Source organism: Pseudoliparis swirei, chromosome 18 (assembly GCF_029220125.1).
Source record: "Pseudoliparis swirei isolate HS2019 ecotype Mariana Trench chromosome 18, NWPU_hadal_v1, whole genome shotgun sequence".
Classification (NCBI taxonomy): Eukaryota; Metazoa; Chordata; class Actinopteri; order Perciformes; family Liparidae; genus Pseudoliparis; species Pseudoliparis swirei.
This window is the reverse complement of record NC_079405.1, coordinates 3118759-3140091: the sequence shown is the minus strand read 5'-3', so window position 1 is coordinate 3140091 and position 21333 is coordinate 3118759. Positions and strand designations below refer to the sequence as shown.

The following is a 21333-nucleotide window of genomic DNA, read 5'->3' as shown; positions in this document are numbered from 1 at the left end:
CTCGTTCTCATCCCCCCTCCTCCTCATCTCTCCACCTCCTCATCCCTCCTCATCTCTCCACCTCCTCATCATCCCTCATCCCCTCCACCTCCTCATCTCCTCCTCCTCATCCCTCCACCTCCTCATCCCCTCCTCCTCCTCATCCCTCCATTATCATGACATCTCGTTTAACTTTCACACTTTGTGTCTTCTGCCGACTTTTAAACTTAATGGCCATAAAGAGTTTGTTCCTTTATTATTTTGTTGTCGGAGAAACGGATTAAACATGACTGTTTGGTCTGCTGGACTCTGGCTGGTGTGTGAGAGCTTGTGTGTGCTGGTGTGAGTGAGAGCTTGTGTGTGTGTGCTGGTGTAAGGTACCAGCTGGTACAGTGAGTGATTACGGAGTAGCGTTCCCCAGCAGCAGTGTTCAGCTAACAGAACCTTCACACCAGCAGCTCAGCGTAGAACTGAAGATACGAGCTCAAAGTATTTAGTTTCAATAAGTCTGATGTCATAACGGCCTCATAATAAAATAAAGAGTGCAAATCCAAAAGGGAGTGAACACGCCTGCAGTTCCTCTTACCGCCACAGGGGGCGCCAAAGACATGTACATCTATGAGATTGTAACTTTTTACTATCTCAACTTCTTGTTGTTTTCATCGTCGAGATGAACATCGTATTTGTTTTTATTATTTTTAACGTTATCAGACGCTCCGAGATTGAAGTTTTTTAATTCTTAGAAACTTGAATCTGACCTGGGGTCTGTCCCGTTCTCTCCCGTCAGACTCCAAAGCCATCGTGGACGGGAACCTGAAGCTGATCCTGGGTCTGGTCTGGACTCTGATCCTGCACTACTCCATCTCCATGCCCGTATGGGAGGGCGACGACGACGAGAACGTAACCACGCCACGCTTTATTAACTTGAGATTCAAAGACGGAAAAAACAAGAGAAAAAAAAGCCGACTGACTGACTCCCGGTTCTGGTTCCCCCGCAGCTGGAGTCCAAGACCCCGAAGCAGCGGCTGCTCGGCTGGATCCAGCACAAGCTCCCCGACATGCCCATCAACAACTTCAGCAACGACTGGAGGAACGGGAAGGCACTGGGAGCACTGGTGGACAGCTGTGCCCCGGGTACGAGAGTGTGTGTGTGGTGGCTTGTTGTTGTTGTTGTTTCACGGTCTTTGTTGTCTTCAGGCCTGTGTCCGGACTGGGAGACCTGGGATCCAGTGAGACCGGTGGAGAACGCCACGGAGGCCATGCAGCTGGCTGACGAGTGGCTCGGCATCCCGCAGGTTCCATTCCCCGCCGACTCCGTTCCGCATCTGTTTCTTCAGCGTGACCGTTGACCCTGTTAGAGGGGAAAAGGGGGTTAGAAGTTGTGCAGAAAGGCGTCCCCGTATGTTGTTCTCCGGCTCCTTCACAATAAAAGCCCAGCTGCCGCTTTTTGCCATTATGCCGACGCCCCCCTAGTCCGGCCTGCTATCGATGCTAGCGATGCTAACCCCGGGTAGATTCCACCGGCTGCCACCGGAAAAAACTAAGACACACGTCACATTTTCCTCCTCGCCGTTTCAGCCCGACGGAGAACAGAAGTCGCGCGGTGAGATTCTTTCCCCTCCGGAGGTCAAAGGTCGTCGCACACACACGGCGGTTTGGTTTCCTGAGTGTTCACAGCGGAGGAAACCCACTGAACCTCAGGCTCTTTTCTTTTTTCACTCCACGCGTGACAGACGGCCCGGTCCCCGCCGGCCGGCTGTCACCGGGCGGACTTCCTGTGTGTCGACCAATCAGACGAGGCGCATTTTAAACAATAGTGCTCCGGACTTTGCTGCAGCAGCTCGGAGAAGACGATTTCCTGTTTTTAACGCCCGAACACAATAAGTGTGAATACGCGTGTGTGTCTTTTTAATGACTGTGTTTTTAGTGTGTGTGTGAGAACTGGTCTGCGATGAACCCTCTCAGGGGGAACCGGAAACTCCTGAAACCAGAAGAGCAAATCAGCTTTTTAGGGATATCAGAGTATAAAACTGATTAGTGTGTGTTACGTGTGTGTGCAGGTGATGGCTCCGGAGGAGATCATCAACCCCGGTGCTGACGAGCAGTCGGTGATGACCTACCTATCTCAGTTCCCCAAAGCCAAACTGAAGCTGGGAGCGCCACTCAAACCCAAACTCAACCCCAAGAAGGCCCGCGCATACGGACCAGGTACACACACACAGACACACACACACACACACACACACACACACACAGAGAGACACACAGAGACACAATCGGCTGCCAGTCATCGTCATGTTTTGTTCTGCAGGCATCGAGCCGACGGGGAACCGGGTTCTGCGCCCGGCGGTCTTCACCGTGGACACGTTCAGCGCCGGTCAGGGTCAGGTGACCATCTACCTGGACCACCCGGACGGCACCAGAGAGGAGGTACCCCCCCCCCCCCTCTAGCGCCGCCTCCACACGCTCAATGACCATGTTATGTTTTTATGTAAAACTCTCTCTGTGTGTGTGTGTGTAGCTGAAGGCGGAGCCTAATGAGGGCAAGAAGACGTTCAGCGTCAGCTACGTTCCTAAAGTCGTGGGAACTCACCAGGTGAGTCTCAGTTTGAGATGAAATCATCATTGTTATGTTTGAGGTGTTTCTGGGTGATATTGGTTGTGGTTGCCTAGGTGACGGTGATGTTCGCCGGCCAGCCGATCCCCAAAAGTCCGTTCGAGGTGACGGTGGACAAGGCGCTGGGCGACGCCTCCAAGGTCACGGCCAAAGGGCCCGGCCTCGACCCCGTGGGCCCGGTCGCCAACAGCCCCACCTACTTTGACATCTACACCGCAGGTACACACATAGACACACACACACACACACACACACATACACGCACACACACAGACTTAGATACGCACACACACACACATAGACACGCACACACACACAGACACACACACACACACAGACACGCACACACACACATAGACACGCACACACACTGCAAAACACGCACATGCACACACACGCATAGATACACTGCGGCGCGCACACACACACACACACTGCGGCACACACACTAGGGCACAAACGCACACTACGGCACAAACGCACACACACTGCGACACAAACACACACACACACACTGCGACACACACACACACACACTACGGCACACACACACTACGGCACAAACACACACACACACACTGCGACACACACACACACTACGGCACAAACGCACACACACACACACACACACTGCCACACACACACTGCCACACACACACTACGGCACACACACACACGGTGAGGCGGTAACCGGTGCCGGTGATGTTGTCCCGTAGGCGCCGGTACCGGCGAGGTGGCGGCCGTGGTCCGAGACCCTCAGGGCCGGCAGCTCCCGGTGGAGGTGGCGCCGGAGGGCGACGGCGCCTACCGCTGCTCCTACCGGGCCGCGCAGGCCGGGCCGCACGCCGTCGCCGTCACCTTCGGGGGGGCGGCCATCCCCCGCAGCCCCTTCGCCGTGGACGTGGGCCCCGGTGAGTCCTTCTGACCCCCCCCCCCCCCCCCCGTCAGAACCCTCCCCTCACCGGTTCTGTCCGTCTGCAGCGTGCGTGCCGGGCGCGTGCCGGGCCTCGGGCCGCGGCCTGCAGCCGGCCGGCCTGCGGGTTCAGCAGGTGGGCGACCTGAAGGTCGACGCCAGGACGGCCGGCAGCGGCGACCTGAAGGTCACCGTCAGAGGACCCAGTGAGTGGACCCTGATCGCATCGTTCACGACTTTTCATTTATTCACATAGTGCATAGTCAACGCCCGAACTGTTTAAGTGTGTATTTATTAATGGGTTTTTTTCTAAATCAACTTTTATTGTGCATTTTATTTTATTTTTTTATTTTATTGCGTTCGTTCATCATTTACTGTTTTTTATTATTCGTGTAAAAGGTTTAAAATAAAAAACATGAAATCGGAGGCGATAAAGAAACTGAATATTTTCCAAAATATCAGGATGTTCTCTCAACTCGTGTGTGTGTGCAGAAGGCGTGGAGGAGCCGGTGAAGCAGCTCTCCGGTCAGGACGGTGTCTTCTCCTATGAGTATTATCCCAACAGCACCGGCAAACACACCGTCTCCATCACCTGGGGGGGGCAACACATCCCCAAGAGGTGAGCGGCACACTGTGTGTGTGTGGGGGGGGGGGGTACTTCCTCGTGACAGGACACCTTGACCTTTGACCCTCTCGCTCGCTGCACAAAGGATTGTGGGTCCTGGTGTTTTTGGCATTCTGGCAAAAAAGAATTTGGAGCTTGTTGTGGCAATGCATCCTGGGACATGTAGGCACAGCTTTCCGGGTCATTACAGGAAGCATCTCTCTCGTTCTTGCTCTCTCTCTCTTTCTCGCTCCCTCTCTCTCTTGCTCTCTCTTTCTCGCTCCCTCCCTCTCTGTCTCTCTCTCTCTCCCTCTCTCTCGTGGTGAGGTTGGAGGTCCAGCCTGTGAGCAGGTGGCCCCTCTGACCTCAACACTTCATCATTACAGATAATTAGCATCAGAGGGCCGGAACCACAGATGTGTGTTTGGAGAGGAAGCGATGCAACAAACAGTTTGCAGTGCTCTCACACACACACACACATATATATACACACACACACGCGTCTGACGGGCGTTACGGTCCAACTGAAACCAGGCGTCTCTGGTGAATCCCCTCGCTGTGTTTCTGTGTTGGAGGCGAGGAGGTTGAAGGTGAAGGGAACAGAGAAGCTCCTCTCTGTGTGGATGAAGACGGTAAATCCTGACAGACAGTTTTATTTGGCGTGAAGCTGGTTTACACACACACACGGCTGAAGGTTGGATTACAGCTCTTGAGGCTCTGAGGTTGTTGAATTGTGTGTTGACAACCTCACGGATGACCTCATTCAATTCAATTCAGTTTATTTGTATAGCCCAATTTCACAAATTACAAATTTGTCTCGGAGTGCTTTACAATCTGTACACATAGACATCCCTGCCCCAAAACCTCACATCGGACCAGGAAAAACTCCCAAATAACCCTTCAGGGGGAAAAAAAAGGAAGAAACCTGCAGGAGAGCAACAGAGGAGGATCCCTCTCCAGGATGGACAGAACAACAGATGTCATGTGACCAGAAGGACAGATTTAGAGTTTAAATACATTCAATGAATGTGACAGAGTGTATGAATAGTTCATAGTAGGCATATTCCACGATGGAGACCTCCACGATCCATCAGGCAGATGGCGGTGGGGAGGAGGAGTGGGCGGAGTCTCAACAGTGGGCGGAGTCTCAACAGGACAGTGGCATAGTCAGGAGCAGGAATTCCACGACCCAGACCTCGATGCTCCATCAGGCAGATAGGATCTATGCTGTCTCATAGGGTCCGATGACCCCATGAGACGTGAAGTCAAAAGGACTCCGGGGAGAAAGCAGAGTTAGTAACGTGTGATTGAGAGATGAAAATTCATCCTTAAGGAGAGAAAAAAGAGGAGATAGGTACTCAGTGCATCCTAAACGTCCCCCGGCAGCTATAAGCCTATAGCAGCATATCAAGGGGCTGGACCAGGTGAACCTGATTCAGCCCTAACTATAAGCTCTGTCAAAGAGGAAAGTCTTAAGTCTACTCTTAAACGAGGTGTCTGCCTCCCGGACTGAAATTGGAAGCTGGTTCCATAAAAGAGGAGCTTGATAACTAAAGGCTCTGGCTCCCATTCTACTTTTTAAGACTCTAGGAACTACAAGTAGTCCCGCATTTAGTGAGCGTAGCTCTCTAGTGGGGCAATATGGTACTACAAGCTCCTTAAGATATGATGGTGCATCACCAATCAAGGCTTTGTACGTTAAGAGAAGAATTTTAAAAGTGATTCTTGATTTTACTGGGAGCCAGTGCAGAGCAGCTAGTGCAGGAGTGATGTGATCTCTTTTCTTAGTTTTAGTGAGAACACGAGCTGCAGCATTCTGGATCAACTGGAGGGACCTAAGAGATTTATTAGAGCAGCCTGCTAATAAGGAGTTGCAGTAATCCAGTCTCGAAGTAACGAACGCGTGAACCAATTTTTCTGCATCTTTTTGAGACGAGATGTGCCTGATTTTTGAAATATTACGTAGATGAAAGAATGCAGTCCTTGAGATTTGCTTTACGTGGGAGTTAAAGGACAAGTCCCGATCAAAGATAACGCCAAGATTCTTTACAGTGGTGTTGGATGCCAGGGCAATGCCGTCTACAGAAACCACATCACCAGATAATTGATCTCTGAGGCGCTCAGGGCCAAGTAAAATGTGTGGTCTTACTCCCCCTACACACACACACACACACACACTCTCACTCGCTCATAAAGACGTGCATGTCTTTATGACCGCGGTGTGATTTTCTTTTTCTTTTTTCTTACTCCCTCTTGACGTCTCTGCTCTCCTTTCAGTCCGTTCGAGGTGCTGGTGGGCCGGGAGGCGGGGCCTCAGCAGATCAGGGCCTGGGGTCCTGGCCTGGAGGGAGGCATTGTGGGTAAACCCGCCGCCTTCGTGGTGGAGTCCGTGGGCACCGACGTCGGAGTGCTAGGTGGGTTTCTGTTTGTTTTCTATGTCAAGATTTTAAACTGGAATGGGATCATAAAATAACTCTCGCCTGTCCCCCGGGGGCCTCCAGGCTTCGCCATCGAGGGCCCCTCTCAGGCCAAAATCGACTGCGAGGACCAGAACGACGGCTCGTGCGACGTCCGCTACTGGCCGACGGAGCCGGGCGAGTACGCGGTGCACGTGACCTGCGACGAGGAGGACATCGAGCACAGCCCCTTCATGGCTCGCATCGCGCCCGACAACAACGGCAGCCACCCGGAGAAGGTCAGAGGTCACCGGGAGACGTGGAGACGTGGAATAATGTCCCATCTGCACCGTTTGATTAGTTTGGAGCTGAAAGGATAGAAAACCTGGAAAAGTTATAGCATTTCTTTTAGGGTTTATTTCCAGGCCTGGAAAAGTCCTTGAGAAATAATTCAATTTCCAAAAGTTTTGGAAAAGTCATGGACATTTTTTAAAATTCATATGTATATTTATGCAGTTTGATTAAAAGAATTAACATTTATAAAAATATATTTTTATATCATTTACATTTATTTAGATTTATTAACACATAAAGAAAATAGGGCAACATTATATATATATATATTGTGTGTTTATATATATCATTCTGCCCTATATTCTTTATGTTTATGTCTGACATTTTTTATATGTTAATATATCTAAATAATAAATGTAAATGATATAAAAATATATTTTTATAAATGTTATTTAGTGTGTATGTATATATATGACAAATCACACAAAATACAGAAATATAATGTAACATTTATTTGACTAAATACCGACCCTTTAAAATCTGGCCAGATTTGCCCCCCCCCCCCTCCCCCCGATGATAATTCTGAATAATCCCTTAATCCCTCTAACGGTTGGTTCTTGTGGTTGCAGGTTCAGGCTTACGGTCCCGGTCTTGAGAAGTCCGGCATCCTGGTCAGCCAACCTGCCGAGTTCACCGTCAGCGCTAAGGATGCTGGGAAAGGACCTCTGAAGATCACCGCTCGGGTAAAACGAAGAAACCTCGTACCAAATCCCCAACTATCCCGACGTGGTCCTGTTTTTCCGGAAGCGTTGACCGTCTCCACCGTGTCTGTCCAGGATGCCGAGGGGCTCCCCATGGAGGTGAAGGTGAGGAGCAAAGGCGACGGGCTGTACTCCTGCTCCTACGCGGCCGCCTCCCCTCTCAAGCACACCGTGGCCGTCACCTGGGGAGGAGTCAGCGTGCCCAACAGCCCCTTCAGGGTAAGCAGCCAATCGCAGCACCACGAGCTCCCCGTTAAAGCGGGGGGAGGCGTTCCCGTCGTCGTCCAATCGGAAGCCGCCGTTAGGGCCGAGTACGTCAAAGTCGTCACGGAGGGGAGCTCTGAGCCGCCGGTGCAAGTTAAAAAGAAGCCTCTGATTATCATCACGTACGTGGAGGAGATTCACAGCAGCAGCACCACGCTGGAGTGAAGTCTGATAAAGAAATATAAAACGACTGGAACAAACATTTTGATAATGATCGTATTACAAAAATTCCATAATGAAGGTTTTTAGTCACTTTATAATTGAATATGATGGAAAATAACTCAATGAATGAAAGAGTGTCTCCATCACGGACGCCGTGGTAAAATGTCCCTTAATATCTCGCCTCTGCGCTATTAATGACTTAATTAATTATTGAGCTTTAGAGCCGTTCTAGCCGTAGCGTCCTGCTTCCAGTCTTTATGCTAAGCTAGGCTAGGCTAACCACACCTTGGCTCCAGCCCGGCACTGAAATTGATCATCACTTTCTCAACAATATCTCATTTTTAAGCGTTATTTCAAACACGCATTCGTCAAAAAACCGTGCCAATAATAATTTTGACTAGCTTGTCCGCTAACGGCGGCGTGGATAGCGCTACCTGAGCAGCTCGTGTGGTCGGCTTCCATTTTAAACAGTCTGCTGAGTCATGGACGAGTCTGGAGCGCGACTGATCTCAGGTCAGTTGTTCATGTGACTTAAGAAAATACTTGAAACCCTTTTCTGCTTATGAAGGTGACGCCAACACGTTATGAACACACACACACACACACGACTGCCATCACTAATAATGTCCGTTATAGTATAACAATGTTTACGTGTGAAGCGAGCTCCACTGTTATTGATTAGTGTTCACGTGTTCTGTGTCTTGGCTGATGACCCACTCTGTAACTTCTGTCTATGTAACCACCTTCATTTTGTCTTTTGCTCACTAATCATAACTTTTTTTTATTAGAGTTCTTTTTATGAATATTTACACCACTAAAACACTAATCGGTCTGTTTCTGCACTGTAACTCTTTGTTTCATGTATTTTATTTTATTTTAATTTCACTAGACTTCACTCATCTCAACCTCTCTCACCCAAGATACGAACCAGTAACGAGCTTCTTGTGTTTAATTAACACAGAATTACGTAGCTGCACTAGTAAGACTTCCTAAAACTACCAAATATCTATTGAATGCTTTTTAAAAGTAGGCACGTTGGCCACGATCCTGATATGAATCCTCTGTTGGCTTTTTGTATCGCCAGATACTTTTATTTTTACTTTAAATGTGAATTCAATATGTATCCCAAAAAAATTATTACGTTATTGGTTAAAACAAATATTTTCAGTCCGTGTGCTTTGCATTATATTTTTATATTCTAGCAGAGCGGGCACACTTTGCTAAAAATAAATCAAATATTAATAAAGTGAAGTTTCCCAGAGGCGGTTAAAGCAGTAAAGTCCCGATAAGGTTTTTTTTTCGGGTCGGGTTGCAGACCCCCGACCGCGCTGAGCAGTCTGACCGGCCCGCGGTTGGACCGGGAACCGGCAGTTGGACCACGGTACAGGGTCTTCCTGTCCGTATAGCCACATGGTCCATACGAAGCAACACTAGCTCCGCCTTCTTTGCGGTCTCCTCTAAAACGACTCTCCTATCGGTTTCTGCCGGTGAGGGATCGCGGCGGCGTTTCTACCACCGTTATCTATCGCCACGCTCGGAACCGGCCCCGTGGGAACAAACCTCCGCGGGTGGCAGCTCGCCAAAACAACCTTTGAAAGCACAAACTGGCCCGCGTGGTGATTTTGTCGTATCGAGGGCGAGGGGTTCAGATCGGTGAAGATCTGCATGTGGTTCATATTTCATTTCTTTTATCGAGTTGAATGAAAACCTTTTTTTGTTGTCTTCAAATGTGTAACTGCAGTAAAAACACACCCTGTGTTTCTTAAAGAGGTTTTTATTGAACAATGAAACTTGCAGGCTTGATTTAAAGAGACTGAGCTCCTTGTATCGCCTTGTTGACCATGATGAGATTGATTCTTATTTAATGCAAGTCGACCGTTTTACGTTTAATATCGACGGCGCCGGGTTGAAAGGTTTTCATTTAACTGTCGCGATATGCACACTAGTCTTCTTTACACTGTTAACACCCTTTACGAAACAATCGTCAAACCCAGTTTGAGAGATTTGTTTGCCTGGTGCTTATCGCCCTGCGGGTTCTGACTTTATCAGCCGTCTCCCTGTTTGCAGAAGGTTTTTCTTTTATGGTTTCACCCTCCGGGTAAATAATTCCCCTCGAAGCCTCTCGCGCGGCCTCGGATGCGTCTGGATATGAGATTGTGTGGTATTTGACGACGAGGCCGACGGGCCTCTGGAGTCGGCCTCGTCGGGTTTCTTGACGTTCTCCGAGGCGGTTGGCGTTTCGTCTTTGCACGTCGCTGCGGCCGGAGAAGTTTGTACTCGTCTTAAAAACGTGCTGCTCCTGAGAGGTTTAGAGGTGATGTCATCGGCGGCGGGCCTGTCGGGAGCCGCAGACCCCGCCTGCAGGCTTCACCGGCTGCACCTTCGGTGTTGATACAGCGAGATGGTTGGAAGGTAAACAGACGCACCCAGAAAGCTCTGCGCTGCTGGGAACACACGGCCGAGTCACCGCGTTCATTCCCGGTGGGAAGGTGGAGAGGGATCTTAAACCCCGTGACCTCACTTCAACTGTTGGTAAAAACTTCAGTTTTTGTATTAAACTTTTTTTTTTGATGACGAGGGCTCGATGGAATGCAAATGTTCTGTCTGATGGCGAGTTAAATACAGGTTTAGGTTGTAAACGCATATTATTTTTCACTGGTAAATGCTGATGAGACTGAGATAAATCAAATAACTGCAGTGAAACGGGGGTCAAATAAATCCTCCTCCTTTCTTTTGAGTTCAACATGGTGCCTTAGAGCCTGTGCTGAGTGAACTGCTCCTGCTCCTCCCGGTTGAACCCTGACGTCGGGTTGATGAAACCTTTCGGCTCTCGGCCTTTAACCCGAGTCACACACCTGGGAGACGGCTGATAAACAAAGTTAAATCGATGCTTTTTAAGGTGGATGAATGTGTTGCGCTCCCCAGACGGAGGTCGAGTGTTGACACATTACTGTCGGTGGACTTTTGATCTGTGTATTTCGTTAAAATGATCGGGTAACTCACCATGTCAAATATTTTAGAGGTTTTAATCCTGATTTGTTTTCCAAAAGGTTAATTTAGTCAATGATTTTTTTTCTTTTCTTGTACATGCATCCATGCAATGCATGCTTTCTATTGACTGACTCTTTTTGTCTAACAAGAGTGCATCTGTAACTAACATGTTGAATTTAACCCGCCTTATACTTTTTCATTTCTATCCACTTAAAGCCTAAGTGGGAAGTTAGAGTGCTTTAAAAATAAATGCTGACGTTTCATTTAAATGTTTTACTGTGTCGTTTGGTTCATTGTCTGACTTGAATGACCCCAATGCTGTTTATACTTTCTTTTTTAGAGTCGTTGAAGGTGTTCTTTCAGTGTTATATTATACTGCAGAATTAAAGATTGTGCGACAATTATAAATTGTGTCTAATGTTGTAAATAATAGCGTTGTGTAACGCTCTTAAAGCTTTGGCAAAGGTGAAAGTTCTTGTGCCTTTTTCAGTTGTTTTGTTGTGACTCATGCTCCCTCGGATCTCACAAACACACCATTAAACGTTGCGTAGCTGTATATAATTGTTCTAATTTTTGTTCTTAAAGTGCAAATACGATTTAAGCTCAATCTCTAACGTGTTTGGGTTAAACTAAGTCACCGACTCCACCCGGCAGGATTTGTCTGGACTTGAAGTCCCTGTTTTACGGCCAGTGTGCTGCAAACATGTCTGTAGCTGCTTTAAAAGAAAAACTGCTCTTCCAAACTGTTATTTAGGTGTAAAACACGTAGAATCTAAAGAGAAATCTTTTCACTTTGAACAAGAAGAACTTCCATTCCAGTGCAGTATATATCAAAAGTACCACAAGCCTCGGGGTACTTTCAGGGCCTGCCCCTAATATTTACTAATCCAGGCATATCTTGTGGCTTCTCTCCAAATATAGGCCCCCTGCTTTATATTTGATAAAAAGTATAAACTTTTATGGCAGCTGATGTGAAGTTTAGGGTCTGTTCTGTCTTTAAAGTGAAAACATGTCACTATTCTTACCTAAACAACTTCTGTGTATTAAGTGTAGTGTAATTAACCTGAATTAACACACGTGTATATATATATATATATAAAAAGACTGAAAAGTAGGGGATCCATGATTGAGCCCTGTGGCATTCCATATTAGGTGTTCATTCTTTGTAATGATTAAAATACCAACAAACAAAAAGTAACTGCTGTGCTGTTTTACGGGATCTGAGGAAGGTAAATCTCCTGAAATAACCTTTTTAAAATAAGTGATGTGCTTTCCTGTTGTGGTGACGCCTCTAGGTGAACGTGGGTAAAGGCAGCCACCCCAAGATGGTCAAGGTGTTCGGCCCCGGAGTGGAGAGGACCGGCCTGAAGGCCAACGAGCCCACGCACTTCACCGTGGACTGCTCAGGGGCTGGAGATGGTAACACACACACACACACACACACATACACACTGATGATCAATACATCTTTATTTGGTGTGAAAGTAGTTTCTATCTGTCAGAACAGCACACACCTAAATGTGAGGACAAACATTGACCTTTTTATATCATCTGTGAATAATTCCCTCACACACACACTTCCCCCTGGTATGTGCTGGCGGTGATCTTAAGGAAGACACATCCTGACAGGAAATCCATCATTCTGACCTTGCTGACAAGAAAACACGCACACACGCACACACACACACACACACACACACACAAGGTCACGCTCCCTCACCTACATGCACAAAAGTACGAAAATACATGAAAGAGCAACGTTGCAGACCCTCGTTTATATCTTGCATGTTTAATGGATTCAACCCGCAACGTGCGTTTAATTAAGAGTTTCATACTCACTCCTAATTTATTGTCTAATAATGGATTAAATCAACAGGGATTTTGGCAATTATTATAATTTTATTAACGTACAAACCTACAATTTAATACGCTCTCCTCAAAGCCAGCAGCTCCAGTATTTTCCCCTTGCTGGTCGTCGTAAATAAACTAAATAAAGCTGTTAAATGTTCTGTTTATACTCATTATTGTGTCGTTAAATGGGAAAAACAGGAAAAAACCAACAGATAAATTCATCTTCTTTGTTGTGAGTTTGACCATTTTTTAATATATATTTTTTTACCTGCCTGTGTGATCATTTTTGGTGTAAAAAGTGAGTCAGGATACACAGATACATTAGAGGCTGTATGAGTGCTAGGAATGATGCGTATCTATTTATAATGTGATAAAATAGTATTTAGTAATAAACTCATTTTAAGAGCAAAAAAACACAACATCTCGAGGTGTGACTTCTGCTCCGGGCATATTTAATTTAACTTTACACAACAGTTTAAAGCGTGAGTGAGCTCATTAAAGCTTAATTATTTACTGCTATAACAACCCACCGCTCCGCCAGTGCTCCGTGCTCAAGGTTTTCCCAACACGCTCCAGAGCGGCGGAGAGAGGTCCGTGTTCAGGGTTTCACTGTCGAAGCGGAACAAATGGACTCAGCCGTTAAAATACTTAAAGGGACTTTTGATTTTCAAGGCGAACCCGGACGAGAGACGAGAGACGAGAGACGAGAGAGAGAGTCTAGAGAGCGAGTAGTGTTCAGGTCTGGTGGAGGTTAAAGGATTTGACCTTGACCCAGTTCCTTCATTCCTGTCGCGCTCTGAATTCCTGGCGGTTGAGCTCCGTCGTTCCTTGTTTACACGAGTCGGCATCCTGGGGCCAAAACTATGGAGAGTTATTAACGTTAAAAAAACAGAGTAGCGCCCCCTTGTGGCAGTTCAGGGTCAGAAAAAATAAATGTTGTACATGAAAAGTTTGGGGTAAACTCAAACTTTTATTGATCAAATGAATATAAAATATATTCAAGACATTGACGAGGTTATAAATAATGATTTTTATAGTAAATATTAATGTTCTTCTTGTGGCTCAAAGGAAGGCCAGTTTTACAGCTTCTCTCAGCAGCATAACTGTTTTCAGCTGCGCTCACATAAAAAGGGTTTAAAGGGTTTTATACCCCTCCGCTAGTCTTCTAAGGCGATAACACAATGTACCATTAGAACACTGGAGATGGGCCTCTACACACCTCTGTAGAGACTTCATTAACACCAGAGAATATTTATGTACACATTAACTATGGAGAGAGTTTATGATTATTTAATGTTATCTTCATTGAAAAAAAAACAGTGCTTTGCAAAATAAGGTCATTTCTACGTGACCCCAAACTTTTGTACGTTAGTGTATTTTTTGTAAATGTTGTATTTTTTGTGACTTGTTTCCCAGGCGACGTCAGCGTGGGCGTGAAGTGCGACGCCAACATGGTGGGAGACAAAGAGGCCGACGTGGACTTTGACATCATCCCCAACGCCAACGACACCTTCACCGTCAAGTACACGCCCCCCGCCGCCGGGAAGCTCACCATCAAAGTCCTGTTCACCGACAAGGTACACACACACACACACTAACGCACTCTCACACACACACACACACACATATAAGATGTTCTGATGATTTCGTTCCACAGGAGGTTCCTCAGAGTCCGTTCTACATCAAAGTGGAACCTTCTCACGACGCATCCAAGGTCAAGGCCGAAGGTCCTGGACTGGCTCGCACTGGTGAGACACACACACACACACAGACACACAGAGACACACACACACATACACACACACATACACACACACACACACACACACACACACAGAGACACACAGACACTCATACAAGGACCCAATTACCAATTTCTGCTCAACAAGTTCTCTCTCTTTATACTCCCTCTCTCTCTCCCCCCCCTCTCTCTCTACTCTCTCTCTCTACTCTCCCTCTCTCTCTCTCTCTCTCTCTCTCTCTCTCTCTCTCTCTCTCTCTCTCTCCCCCCCCCCCCCCCCCCCTCTCCCGGTGCAGGTGTGGAGAGCGGTAAGCCGACTCACTTCACGGTGTTGACCAAAGGAGCCGGCAAGGCGCCGCTGGACGTCTCCTTCTCCTCGCCGGTCGATGACTTCGACGTCATCGACAACTACGACTACTCCCAGACCGTCAAGTACACGCCGGGGCAGCAGGTACCACAGACACGCTACAGACACGCTACAGACACGCTACAGACACGCTACAGACACACCCGCTACAGACTTGAATAAAACGTCTATTTTAAATGGCCGGAGCTCCGCCTCCTTTCTTCCGGTACCTCCCCCGCCGGCTACCTGTTGAGACCTGCGTGTCCCGTGTCTTCAGGGGGAGCAGACGATCACTGTGACGTTCGGAGGAGACGCCATTGCCAAGAGCCCCTTCTCGGTGGGCGTCGCCGCCCCGCTGGACCTCAGCAAGGTCACGCTGGACGACCTTGAAGGACGTAAGAGCTCTGGACCAGGAGGACTCGTTGAACTCTTTCTCTCGGCGAATATTAATAATACGATATTCTGTCTTCAGGACCGGAGGTCAATCAGGAGCAGCAGTTCATGGTGGGCACCAAAGGTGCAGGAGGTCAAGGTCGCCTAGAGGTGGCGGTGGTGAGTGTTTATCGGGGGAAGGGGGCGGGGCGTTGTGGCTTTCTGTCTTAGTTTTCCTGAATGAATAAACCACGGACATGGAGAGGCCTCGGTGTGGCTCATGGTGTTCTTGTCTCCGTCACCAGGTGAGTCCCAGCCAGCGGGCGGTCAAGTGTACCACGGAGCCTCAGCCCGCCAAGGCCGGCGTGAGTCTGGTCCGCTACACCCCGACGGAGGAGGGCATCCACGCCGTCACCGTGACCTACGACGGACACCCGGTGCCCGGCAGCCCCTTCCCCGTGGAGGCCCAGCTGCCCCCCGACCCCAGCAAGGTAACGGGGGTCTTCTTCTCTACAGCCACGTTACCTTAAAGCTCCAACTCTATTTAAAATATTTTTAATTTTTCATGCAAATTAAATCTCGTCTTCCGTGTCTTGATCGCATTTTTATATTTTATAAAATAATATTATCTAAAAATATAATAAAACAGATATAATACATACATGTATGTTTTTGTGTTTATATATATATATTTGTATATTCTATATATATAATTTAAGTAATATATATACATATATAATAGAAATGTATTATATATATATTTGATATAATATTTATATAAATATATATAGAATGAACATATATATTTATATATAATAGAAATGTATTATATAAAATATATATATGTGTAATTTATATAAATATATATTTTTATGGAGAATGCAGAGGAAGGAAAATTAAAAACAGTCAACTTTTCATTGTTTATTTGTTTGTTATAAAAATAAAAACACAAACCAAAAGAGTAATAAAGCGATAATAAAAGCGCCTGTGCGTTTCCATCGCCGTCTTCCCCTCCAGGTGAAGGCGTTCGGCCCCGGGCTCAAAGGAGGTCTGGTGGGCGACTCGGCGGAGTTCACCATCGACACCAAGGGTGCTGGCACCGGCGGCCTGGGCCTGACGGTGGAGGGCCCGACGGAGGCCAAGATCGAGTGCTCCGACAACGGCGACGGCACCTGCTCCGTCTCCTACCTGCCCACCGAGCCCGGAGACTACCTGGTCAACATCCTGTTCGAGGAGGTGCACATCCCCGGCTCCCCGTTCAAAGCCGACGTTGTGATGCCCTTCGACCCCTCAAAGGTGGTGGCGTCCGGCTCGGGCCTGAAGAGAGCCAAGGTGAGCGGCCCCCCCGGGGAGGAAGACGGAAACTCGAGAAGTTTTTAAAATCGCATTTCTTCGCGTACATTCGGCAGTTTAGTTGAAGCTTCTGGATTTGAGCCTCTGGTCTCTTGCAGGTTGGAGAGACAGGCGTCCTGAACGTGGACTGCTCCCGGGCCGGACCGGGTCAACTCAGCCTGGAGGCCGTTCCAGAGTCCTCGGCCAGCAGTCCCACCGGCTCCTCCCCCGCCTCCGGTAACGTTAACACGCCGTTAGCCGTACACACGTGTTTCTCACACGTTTATCAAGGTTTCCTTTACTTGTGAGACGTGTTCGTCCTCCAGCTGACATTTGGTTTCAGACATGCAGAAGACTTAAAAAAACTACAAACACCTGAAGTTTCTATCCATTAAACTGGAGTCTGGGCCCTGGAGGAATCGGTTCTCCTCCGTCGGCCCTCTTAGAGCTCACTAATTAACATGTTTAATTTGTACCAGGGGCAATATCTTTATATTTACCTTCTGTTTGTTTATTTATTTTACTGCACCATCTTTTACAGTGTATTGTACTTTACTCTTAACTTTTTTTAGCTCTTGTTATTGCAAAATAGTTTTAATTGACGACTGTACTGCACTCTGTGACACTTTGTCTGTGATGAGTGCAAAATAAATAAACTTTACTTACTTTTATGCTCCTCTAAGAAGACACACAATCACCTGAATGTAATGGCAGGATGGAATAACAGGCGTAAAGGGTTAATGGAGAGCTTTAGGGATGCAGAAAGGTGGATTTTCAGAGCCAGGCTATCAGTTTCCCCCCGTTTACAGTCTTTATGCTAAGCTAAGCTAACTGGCTGCTGGTATCTGTTAGCTAACGGAAAGACTTGTCAATCCTCTCCGAGTCTCCTTCAGAGAGAAAAAGTATATATTTCCCTTTGTGACGAGCTTCTGCTTTAAGTTGTTATATATATTTTGTGACAGTGATGTGTGTGTTCCTAAATAGCCAAATGAAGGGATTTAATTATCTGTACTTCATCAATGCGTTGAAGCCACCTCTGACCTCTGGTCTAAATGATCTCAAGTCCGTCTCATCAAGTAAAAGAAGCGGCAAATTCTACAAAAATGTATCGTTACCGCGGCGATGACGCACCGTCGCGGTCCCTTGACGCGTCGTCCTCGTTTCAGGCGTCAAGGCGAAGACGGAGGTGGTGGACAACAAGGACGGGACGTACACGGTGACCTACATGCCGCTGACCTCGGGCATGTACACCCTGCTGCTGAGGTACGGCGGCAAGGCGGCGCCCGGCTTCCCCGCCACGGTGATGGTGGACCCCGCCGTCGACACCTCCAAGGTCAAGGTGTTCGGACCCGGAGTGGAGGGACAAGGTGCATTGTGGTCCGTCTGACAGGCTGTGTGGTGGCGGCAAATTACAGTTCAACATTTCTTTATTTTTATGCGTTAACGTTTTAAGAAGTCACAGAATTCGTCAACGTTTTCAAGGTTTAAAACTCAATGTTCACTTTATGATTTATTTTTGGGAGTTTCTCGTGAACTTATTGATCCGTTACGGAGCGGTGTGAATTTGCAGTAAAGCGCGTGGACAGACTCCGCCCCCTTTTTTTGCTCCATTTTGGGTCTCCACCAGCGGCTGAGCGTGAACATCTGTCACGTTAGCTGGTAAAAGCTCCGGTACGTCCACCAGCTGGTGTCTTTACGTCTGCGGAGCAGCTGGTGGGTGCCGTGTGGCTTTTTATTGCCTTTGTTCCTCCTAAAAACAAAAGCTGTGAGAGCACTTCGCGAACCAGGATAAGTTTCCGCCGAACAGCTAAAGAGCTGAAACTCACTTAAAGTCAAATCTGCTGCTGGAAAAAACTAAAAAACAGGACTTAAAAGCGGTGAGACGGAGAACTTGTCGTCCCCGATTTGGGTCGAGCTCCAAAAAAACCCAAAGTGAGTCTTTCATTAGACCTTCAGGCTTCCTCTCTTTAGTCTGATCCGACGTGGAAGGAGCCGGTCTTAAAACCGTCTTCTCTCCGACAGCCGTGTTCCGAGAAGCCACCACGTCGTTCACGGTGGACGCCCGACCTCTGACCCGGCGGGGAGGCGGCCACGTGGCGGCGGAGGTCAGGAACCCGTCCGGGGCGCTGACTGACTGTCAGATCACCGACAACGCCACCGGGATCTACAACGTCGACTACACGCCCTTCGAGAACGGTAACGGAAGCCGGGACCTTTTACCGTAACGCCGTCGCCCCGACTCGTCGTCACGCCCCCCGGTGTTTGTGTTTCAGGCGTCCACAGCGTCCACGTCCTGTACGACGACACGCCGGTTCCCAAGAGCCCGTTCAAGGTGTCGGTGACGGAGGGCTGCGACCCCGGCAGGGTGGTGGCCGCCGGCCCCGGCCTCCAGCGGGCGCTCACCGGCAAACCCAACAACTTCAACATCGTCACCAGGTACAGTCGACACTTTCTCGCGATGAAAAAGACTCGACCGTCGAGGTCGGGAGCCGTCGCTGACTCCGCGGTTTGATCCTCCGCCAGGGGGGCGGGCGTCGGCGGTCTCGGCATCACCGTGGAGGGGCCGTCGGAGTCCAAGATGGCCTGCAAAGACAACAAGGATGGCAGCTGCAGCGTGGAGTACGTGCCCCTCACGCCCGGCCTCTACGACGTCAACATCACGTACGGAGGAGAGCACATCCCCGGTGAGAGATCGGAGATTTACCAATCGAGAATAGCGACGTGGACTTTCTTGAAAAGCTTCTTATTCCTGTGCGTCTCCCCAAAGAAGACGTGGCGTCGTCGGCTGATGATGGAGAGTTTCGGTTTAATGTTTTAAATCCTCGGTTGGAATAAAGCTCCGTTTAATTCACTCGTTCGCCGAGACCTCCAGGATCCAGAAGCCACATTACCCAGAAGCCATCTGAGACTGCAAAGTAGTCGACTTGTGAGGCTCATACTTCCCTTCCCCGTTTCTTCCAGGGAGTCCATTCAAGGTCCCGGTGACGGACGAGGTGGACTCCGGCAAGGTCAAGGTGTCCGGTCCGGGCCTGGGGTCCGGGGTCCGGGCCAGTATCCCGCAGTCCTTCACCGTGGACTGCAGGAAGGCCGGCGTGGCCCCGCTGTCCGTCGCCGTCTCCGCCCCCAAAGGCGTGGCGCTGCCCGCCGAGGTGACCGACAACGGGGACGGGACTCACCTGGTGTCCTACACGCCGTCCGTGGAGGGGCCGTACTCCGTGGCCGTCAAGTACGCGGAGGAGGACATCCCCCGCAGGTACGGAGCGGTACTGCACCACACGAGTACTGGAGTTCAGGTGTCAATCTGGAGAAAGTGTGGTGTATATATTATATATATAATTAAATTATATATATATATAATAATTAAATTATATATATAATATTTAAATTATATATACATTATATGTATATTATATATATATAAATAAATAGTTATCCCCCACATACTGCAGCGTTAACGAGTCCCTTGCTCAGGAGCACGTCGGCACCGTGCCATGGGGGGTCTGTGGTAACGGCGGTGTGTCTGTGGTCCCTTCAGTCCCTTTAAGTTCCGGGTCCTGCCCACTCACGATGCCAGCAAGGTGCGAGCCAACGGCCCTGGGCTGACCAGCGGCGTGTCCGCCAGCTTCCCCGTCGAATTCGACATCGACGCCAAGGACGCCGGCCTAGGCCAACCGAGCGTGCTCATCACAGTCAGTAACGCACACACACATACACATTATTATACCCACAAAAACGTCACAATCTGACCGTCTGTCCTTCTTCCACTCCAGGACCAGGATGGTAAAGTTAAGCAGCCCAGTATCCATGACAACGGGGACGGTACGTACGCCGTGTCTTACATCCCTGACCGCGCCGGCCGCTACACCATCGTCATAAAGTACGGCGGCGACGACATCCCCGCCTCGCCCTATCGGGTCCGCGCCACGGCAACCGGAGACGCCAGCAAGTGCACCGTCACCGGTACGTGATAAATAATTAATTAATATATATATATTCTTTATTATATATGTACATTATATTCATTATATATATATTTATTATATATAATATTTATTATATTTATATTATATTCATTATACTATTTATTTTGTATGCATTATATATTATGTTTATTATATTTATACATTATTTGTATTTATTATATGGTATAACAATATCATCATATATATATATAATTACGCTATATTATGACATTTACTATATTTATATATATTATTATTATTTTTACAAATATAGGTAAATACTAAATATATATGTATAATTATAATGTGTTAAACATTGGGGGGAGTAAATCTATTTGAGGCTCTAATGGCGTTCCCCCAGGTCTGGGCGTGGGTCCCACGGTGACCATCGGCGAGGAGCTGGGTCTGGTGGTGAACGCAAAGGCTGCTGGGAAAGGGAAGGTGAGCTGCGTGGTGATGCAGCCCGACGGCAGCGAGGTGGAGGCCGAGGTTCTGGAGAACGAGGACGGCACCTTCGACATCTTCTACACGGCGCCGGCGCCCGGGAACTACGTCATCTACGTCCGCTTCGGGGGGGAGAACGTCCCCCGCAGCCCCTTCAAAGTCATGGTGAGGGAGGCCGAGCGAACCCAGATTAGGGATCCCAAATTGGGGATTAGGGATCCCAAATGGGTCCTGGAGACCTCGCTGTATAGATTTATTAACGTTGATGGAGATTAATTTTTAAAGGACCACACGATGGTAAAAA

At 48.2% G+C, this 21333-nt stretch overlaps 1 protein-coding gene across 2 annotated transcripts in view; it reads left to right on the top strand.

Moving 5' to 3' along the window:
- Window positions 1-21333, top strand: part of LOC130208481 (filamin-B) — a 44852-nt gene that overhangs the window by 10059 nt on the left and 13460 nt on the right. For both annotated transcript variants that reach the window (XM_056437635.1, XM_056437634.1), the window contains exons 2-32: window positions 767-879; window positions 978-1113; window positions 1177-1274; window positions 2040-2187; window positions 2291-2409; window positions 2501-2575; window positions 2653-2815; window positions 3313-3507; window positions 3578-3715; window positions 4002-4128; window positions 6391-6527; window positions 6615-6808; window positions 7433-7546; window positions 7640-7783; window positions 12277-12400; window positions 14249-14409; window positions 14490-14580; window positions 14870-15024; window positions 15197-15314; window positions 15392-15471; window positions 15597-15782; window positions 16309-16623; window positions 16743-16860; window positions 17790-17990; window positions 18646-18819; window positions 18897-19059; window positions 19147-19307; window positions 19585-19876; window positions 20159-20312; window positions 20394-20583; window positions 20947-21194. In XM_056437635.1, coding sequence (XP_056293610.1) covers window positions 767-879; window positions 978-1113; window positions 1177-1274; window positions 2040-2187; window positions 2291-2409; window positions 2501-2575; window positions 2653-2815; window positions 3313-3507; window positions 3578-3715; window positions 4002-4128; window positions 6391-6527; window positions 6615-6808; window positions 7433-7546; window positions 7640-7783; window positions 12277-12400; window positions 14249-14409; window positions 14490-14580; window positions 14870-15024; window positions 15197-15314; window positions 15392-15471; window positions 15597-15782; window positions 16309-16623; window positions 16743-16860; window positions 17790-17990; window positions 18646-18819; window positions 18897-19059; window positions 19147-19307; window positions 19585-19876; window positions 20159-20312; window positions 20394-20583; window positions 20947-21194 — 4832 coding nt within the window. The remainder of the gene's footprint in view (window positions 1-766; window positions 880-977; window positions 1114-1176; window positions 1275-2039; window positions 2188-2290; window positions 2410-2500; window positions 2576-2652; window positions 2816-3312; window positions 3508-3577; window positions 3716-4001; window positions 4129-6390; window positions 6528-6614; window positions 6809-7432; window positions 7547-7639; window positions 7784-12276; window positions 12401-14248; window positions 14410-14489; window positions 14581-14869; window positions 15025-15196; window positions 15315-15391; window positions 15472-15596; window positions 15783-16308; window positions 16624-16742; window positions 16861-17789; window positions 17991-18645; window positions 18820-18896; window positions 19060-19146; window positions 19308-19584; window positions 19877-20158; window positions 20313-20393; window positions 20584-20946; window positions 21195-21333) is intronic.